Source organism: Morone saxatilis, unplaced genomic scaffold (genome assembly GCF_004916995.1).
Source record: "Morone saxatilis isolate NCDOM2014 unplaced genomic scaffold, NCSU_SB_2.0 Contig15, whole genome shotgun sequence".
In the NCBI taxonomy this organism is placed as follows: domain Eukaryota; kingdom Metazoa; phylum Chordata; class Actinopteri; family Moronidae; genus Morone; species Morone saxatilis.
In genome coordinates this window covers 12,331,212-12,338,227 of record NW_023339707.1, presented here as the reverse complement: position 1 = coordinate 12,338,227, position 7,016 = coordinate 12,331,212, and the positions used below count along the sequence as shown (strand labels likewise).

The window sequence follows — 7,016 nt, the reverse complement described above, 5'->3', positions numbered from 1 at the left end:
AGCAGCTCCACTTAACCAGAGGAGAGAAAGTGAGAAAGAAGAAGACAGGAAGCATGTGTGTGCGTGTATGTGAAGAGATGAGGAATGCATGGATACAAGGAAAACGCAGGGGGGGTATTTGAGAATGTTTTTTTTTTTCTTTCAACTCTGAATCAGCAATGAAAGGGCTGCCAATTACGATCCCAAAAATAGCACCTCTCTATGAGCTGCAAAGACGAAACAGAGGAGATTTTTAAGCAGTGAATCAGATAAAAATAAGATAAAAGATTGCCACTCACCAGATTGCCTACAGACAGCATGTCTTCAAAGTCGGGGGTCATGGGGTAGTGCTCCATGGCCATGAAGAGGGTGTTGAGGACGATACAGATGGTGATGGCTAAGTCCACGAAGGGATCCATGACAATCAGGTTCATAATCTCCTTGATCTTAATCCACATGGGGGAGCACTCCCAGATCAGGAATGTGTTAGAAAACTTATACCAGCATGGCGGACACTTGCGCTGAGACTCCTCCAGTTCTGAAGACATAGCGCGGATCACACATCAAAACCAAACATACTTGCGTGCTTGAGCATACCGCATGCAATGGTATTAAATGATAGACAAAATTGTATGCATTGTATGTATCTGGTACTGTTGGATATGCAAAGCAGATAAGCAGGAAATTCATGTCAAACTAATCAACCAATGAGAGCAGCCCTAGTTAAAAAATAATGAGAGAGCAGGTTAAATAGCTGGGTTAAAGTGGCAGTACCCTCCACTAGTGTGTTGGTAATGACGCTCATGACACTGTTGGCCCGCTCTTTCCGCCCAAAGGAGGTATTGAGCTGGTCCACAGACACCATCAGGGAGCCCGACAGCTTCTTCTTCACCTCAACCTCAGTAGTCGGCTGTCAGGAGGAGAGGAAGAATCAAGCACCCATGGAGAGGACATGAACACCATCCCACAGCACCACCGGTGGCCGGCGGAGGGAAGTGCACAACAGCATTGGCAGGAAAAAGTAGTTGAGGATCAGAATTTTTGGGGTGAGGGCAGATCATGTTTCATTCTTTTCTATCTCAATGCTGGTTTCAAGGAAGATGTGTGTATGCTGTAAATGCATGCAGGTCTCAGCCAAAGTGGGAGCAGTGGTCTAGGGCTACTTGACCTAATTGTGTTCGAATGTAATTAGCTCATCCCGATTAAATAATAAATGGATTGTGAGATACTGTGCTTCTGCATGAATGCATTTTCAGTCCTGTCATGCAATAATGAAGGCTTTGCTGCCATTGCAATATAATCATTAGGTTATTTTACAAAATGTCTCCCAAATCTGGCCATTTTAAACTTTACTTTCAAATTGATGCTATTGTATCTTCCTACTTTGAAACCATACAACTTATATTGCAACCATCAAGTCAAGAGCATTGTAAAAAGATCATATGGAGGCAGGTAGTTCAGATCCATCCAGTTGTCATGCATGAGCATGCTCCAAGTCAAAGAGAAGGAGAGGAAATTACAGACACCATAGCCATTGTTCTACTTTTCTATGTCATGCTTGTTCTAATTTAGGGTTTAAATCTACCATGCTAACTAGAATGAGACACAACTAATTCACTAATGTTGACCAGGGAGAGTCTGGAAAACAGAGAAAGGTAAAGACAGACAAGGACAGCAGCCCTCCTTTTTCTTAAATTCTTAAATTATATTATTAAGGCCTGATAGGATGCTGTTTGTTACTTGTGTATCTGCTCTGGGATATTAACAGTGTATTAGGGAAGCAGATAAAAATGTCTGTGGCTCTATAGTGCTGGTCCCCTCTGTTTCCTCCGCCTCCTACTGTAGATCTACCCACACAGGCTAGCAGAGGACCTGGATGCCTGGAGGAGGAACACATCAACACACTGGAGCATGTTAACTCATCATTATATGCTGTTTGTTAACAAAAAATGTGTTTTATTACTAGAGTGTGTTAAACAGGAACTTGACAACATCCCACACATGAAGTTGTGTATTAAATATTTATCAGGCTTTGATATATGTGCCAAAATCTTATGGGCCGAGGGGTGCAAAGGAATAATAGAATCATTTCTGTTTGATTAGTGCCTGTATGATGTGTAAGTATGGTGCATGTAGGAATAAATAATTTGATATGAACATTCAAAACATTGACATTCATCAGTCAAATCAAACAACAAAATTGCCTGGAAGTCACTGATAGACCCAGTTTACTAACTTAGGGTTGGCTATAGTATATTCACTATAAAACTCATTTATTTCTCCATCCTTTGCCTACTTTTGGAGGGCAGCATACACTGCAGGGGCTTAGGGAGGGGAGGCGCGAGCGCTTAGCCAAGAGATACATACGGACTTGCAAAGATGACAGAGTAGAGGATAGAGAGCAAGAAAGAAAAGGAACGGACGAGAGGGGGGCCATGCCTAGATAGGTCTACTCATTGACTTCCTTACACTGTCGTCAGTAGCTGCCTTATCTATTTTCACCTCAGGCAGAAGGCGTCCACCGGGCCCAGGGCCGATGAGCGACACCACGCCGTTGCAATCCACCGTGCTGTTCCTCTTCCCATGGAAGCCACTGTAGCTGTTCCGCCGATAAGGGCTAAACAGGGAGCCCCGTCGCTCCTCGCACTCCTCCACCGTGCTGTGTTCATCATCGGCAAATTCGTTCTCCGAGCCCACGTCCTTGCTGCGGCCCTTGAAACTGAAGATGCTGCTCTTGCTGTTGTGACGGGACAGGAAAGGTGAGCCAGGTATACTGAGGAGGGACTGGAGGTAGAAAGAGAATGAGGAGAGGAGAGGAGACGTTTGTGTGATGTAGCCAAGGTGTTTCTGAATTACAATTGATTGCACCATCATTTTTATACTGTTTGTCATCAGTTCCGGAGGTCAAGATTAAAGGCAACATCTGCAGGGTGTGAGAAAATGAAATGCAACCAGGACGCTATTCCCTGAGGACGCATGTTATGCTGCAGCAATCATGTGACTTAATAAACAAGAGGGAAATACATAATTAGGTCAGTGATATCTTTCACTGTCAAGGTCACACTCGCAAACACAGGACAGAGATACAGGCAGCTGAGACGACATGGACAGGCACAGGAGTCATGACAACATCAATCTGCTGCCAGTATTGATCCGAGTATTACTATAGCTGCACATTTTTTGACACACAAATATCTGGCTGTGCAGATGTTGAATGTAAAGTTAAAAAAACAGTGCGAGAGGGAGTTAGTGGTGCCCAAGTGAGGCCTAAACAAAGCTGCAAGATTGCTCCCTTTGAAACATTCATGTAATCGCTGTGAATAATTCAGGACCTGGACATGTGTTTCTATACCTTTGGCCAATATATGCTCCTATGAGCGCGTGGAGCAACACACTGCACAGCGGCAGCACTCTCAATCTAAAATATTCCTCACCAGAAAGTCAAAGAGATTCCTGCAGCCACATTATTCACTGACATCTATATTCTATTCAGAGAAGTAAAAAAGCATTTTAATTCTGTGCTCTAATGTTATGGCCTTGTTTTGGCATATTTTTGACACTAATAATCACTGAGCTTCAACAAGGTCATTTGACCTAAATATAGAAAACAATATTTTTCCTAGAGGTGTCTAGAAATAATATAATATTTGATGATGTATTATATTTATTATTATATATTAATAATAAAATAATAATAATATAGTTTCACTTTTATATGTTGAGGGGTTGTCCGTGAGATTTCTACGAGCAACCAAGTACAATGGAGGTTAATTTGAATTTAATGTACAGTGAAAAAAACTCAGAACTCAAAAGCAATATGTACTTACACTACGTTTCCATTGACAATGTTCCAGGTGACTCGGGAAAAAAATGGAATAAAGCTGAGAAATTATTATCCTTGTTTTCCTCACCTGGTTCATAATGGAAGACTTTCGACCAAGGCGATTATCAGGGAAGCGGAAACGGCTCCTTTTGCTGCCGTCGTCCGACTCTGACTTGACAAACTTCTCACTGTCACCTTTCTCCTTCTCCTGCTCTTTCTGCCGCCACTTCTTCTTACGATTACGCCGCTCTTTGGCGCTTTTGGAGCTGAGCTTTGACATCTCAGAGGAACTGCATGACAGACGCCCTCCTCCATCGTCCTCCACCGCGTCCTCTGACACTGTGCCTGCAGAGGTTGCCATAGCAGCAGCCTGCAAGGGGAAAAAACACATCGGGTCAGAACTGTGACATAACATGACTCAGGAATAATTGTGTGCCCCATCCTGCAGAAGGCTGACCTGGGCATCTTCCTGCTGTTTCTTGAGCTGGTCCAACATGGCCTTGAATTCCTCCTCCTTCTGCAGGGCCTCTTCCATGGTGGCCTGATTCTGCTCCTCGTAGGCCATGGCCACCACAGCCAAGATCAGATTCACCAAGTAGAATGAACCCACAAAGATCACCAACACAAAGAAGATCATGTAGGTTTTCCCTGCAGCCCTCAGCGTCTGTTGGGAGGCAACAGAGGTAGGAGGAGAGGGGATGGATGGAGGAAAAAAGAGAGAGTCTCATGACATCTGATACATGCACCCCGAGTCAAAGCTTGGCATCAACTTCACTGCTCATCTCTCATAATGACTCATCAGAAATAAACAGAAAAAAGAGAGTGGGCAGAATGGCCTGATTGGGCGTTTCAGGGTGCAAAAATCCACTCACTACAAATGTCCATGGCTTCCTCTGGACAGCAGATTCAAAGAAGCAACTCAAGCACACTCACATTCAAATGTCTGTTTCTGGTATGAATACTAATATGCTGAAGTTAACGATCATCCCATGCAATGATGAATTTATATACAACCACCAATCTTATATCCTGTGCTTATTAAGGTTCTCAGCAGGAGCCCAAGGTTGTGTTGTTTATCAGGGAAACAATGAGATATGCATTTTGACCTATTTTTCCATGCACACAATACCAGCCAGTGTGCATCTAAACAGTTTTTGTGGACTAGGATGCAATACCCAGTGGAGATGGGAAGTAAGGAGGCTGAACTGCAGAACAAATGAGAACATACATTCTGGAAAAATCTTGGAAAAACTTAGTACACTGGCTACCTTCATTTACTGCAGATTTAGTACAGAATATAAATGTTTCTGAGGTATTTAAAGGTTCAGTGTGTAGGATTTAGTGGCATCTAGAGGTGTAGTTGCAGATTGCAACGCCCTCACTTCACCCTCTCTTTCTCTTTCTTGAAGTGTGAAGGAGAAAATATGTTTATGAATAATTTGTGTCTGTTTGTCCTTTCAGCGCTACTGTAGAAACATTGGTTAGAGTTCAACATGGCGGACTCCATGGAAGGTAACAATCTCATTCTATGGTAACAAAAACATAACTATTCTTATTTTCAGGTGATTATGCACTAATATTTTATTGCATTACTGCCAATATATCCTCTTAAATGTTACACACTGGACCTTAAAGAGGTGTGTAGAGGGACCCCGCACAGTAATTAAAATGTTCTCACTCATCAGCCTTCTGAGGGCGACTCTATTGCCTTCAAGGAGCAGAATAAAAAATAGAAGGCTTCGTGAGACAGAGAAGTCAAATTCCCTCACACATCAATTATGAATGTAGTTGACATGTAGTGACAGGAAGTGTGTACAACACAACATTTCCAACTAGAGAAGCACATACTAATTAGGAGTCTAAATCACCAAGTCTCACATGGGCAGGAAAAAAAACAACCTCAGTGGTAATACTGGGGATGAAACTCTGTGGTTTCATTTCATTTCTGAACATCTGACAAAGAACATTCAAAAACAGACCTGAACCCGCCTCCATAATCATTACTGTAAAGATATTGTATGCAATAGCAGTAAGAGCCTGTAGTTGGGAGCAAGATAGGAACAAAAATAGAAGTATGAGCTGGAATGCTCCCATCAGGTCTAATCTCCCTCATCAGCCATACAGTAATCCTGAGCTGTTAATATTTCATACTTCCTTCCTTCCACTCATCCTCTGTATGTGGAGGCAGGAGTGTCTCCACAGGCATAGTGTGGAACAGGCTGACAGACAGGACATACGCGGCCTGGCTACAGTATGCAGATGAGTCAAAGTGGGAACAAAGGAAAAACTAGATGCAGAATGATCCACCATTTTCTGTCTGTGAGGTGGAGTTACAGCATGCACATAAACTGTGTGCATGACACCAAGCACTACAACGGTGAATCAGCGGAGGACCTGAGCTTGTGTCAGATCGGTCTTTTCTGCAGGGGAACCTGCACTGAACTGTCACAGGATATCTGCTGCTCTTTAATGTCCTTTTTGTCCTTTTTGAGGCTACAGTGTGCATAAAACGATGATAGATTAAAATATTAGATGACTTGTCTATAATTTTACAATTTAAAATCTACATCACCTTGCTCTATGTTACAAGGCTGCGATGATGACTGAACAACAATTATAATTTTCATTAAATGTCACAAAATGCTCATCATGAGACCCTAAAGTGAAGTCTTCAAATATCTGGTATGGAAGATCTAAGAATAGTAGGTGTATGTTGTACAGATTGTGTAATTTTGGGCTGTGTAAATAAAGTTGAATTGACTCGTTTACAGTCTAAAGCCCAAATACATTACATTTACAGTAATATATAACAGAGAAAAGCAATGCATTTTCAAATTTTCACATTTGAGGAAAAATATTTGCAAATTTTCGCTCACCAAATGAAATACTTTGATTACTTTTCTACTGATGTTAATCAACCAATCATTTCAGGACCACTATACAGTTTAAGAGTTCATAGGCAGTATTTAAGAATGTGTGTGCTGTTGTGTTGTATATGCATCTGCTTCTATAAAAAAAACAACAACAACATCAGCTTTACCAGCATGTAAAGGTTTTCCCAGAAGTCCTGGGTCATCAATCTGAACAGAGCCAGGAACGCCCAGCCGAAGCTGTCAAAGCTGGTGTAGCCGTAGTTTGGATTCCTCCCAGCTTTCATGCATGTGTAGCCCTCCGGGCAGCGGCTGAGGGGTGGGGAAGAAAGAGAGAGAGAGAG

The 7,016-nt window shown here is 42.4% G+C and overlaps 1 protein-coding gene across 3 annotated transcripts in view; it reads right to left on the bottom strand.

The window, feature by feature from the left end:
* The window catches only part of scn8aa (sodium channel, voltage gated, type VIII, alpha subunit a), a 43,847-nt gene that overhangs the window by 21,105 nt on the left and 15,726 nt on the right, over positions 1 to 7,016 (bottom strand). For 2 of the 3 annotated variants that reach the window (XM_035656912.1, XM_035656910.1), the window contains 6 exons: positions 6,843 to 6,984; positions 4,260 to 4,466; positions 3,891 to 4,172; positions 2,449 to 2,763; positions 754 to 889; positions 279 to 517 (listed from right to left, as the gene is read on the bottom strand). In XM_035656912.1, coding sequence (XP_035512805.1) covers positions 279 to 517; positions 754 to 889; positions 2,449 to 2,763; positions 3,891 to 4,172; positions 4,260 to 4,466; positions 6,843 to 6,984 — 1,321 coding nt within the window. The remainder of the gene's footprint in view (positions 1 to 278; positions 518 to 753; positions 890 to 2,448; positions 2,764 to 3,890; positions 4,173 to 4,259; positions 4,467 to 6,842; positions 6,985 to 7,016) is intronic. The other variant, XM_035656911.1, reaches the window with a different exon arrangement.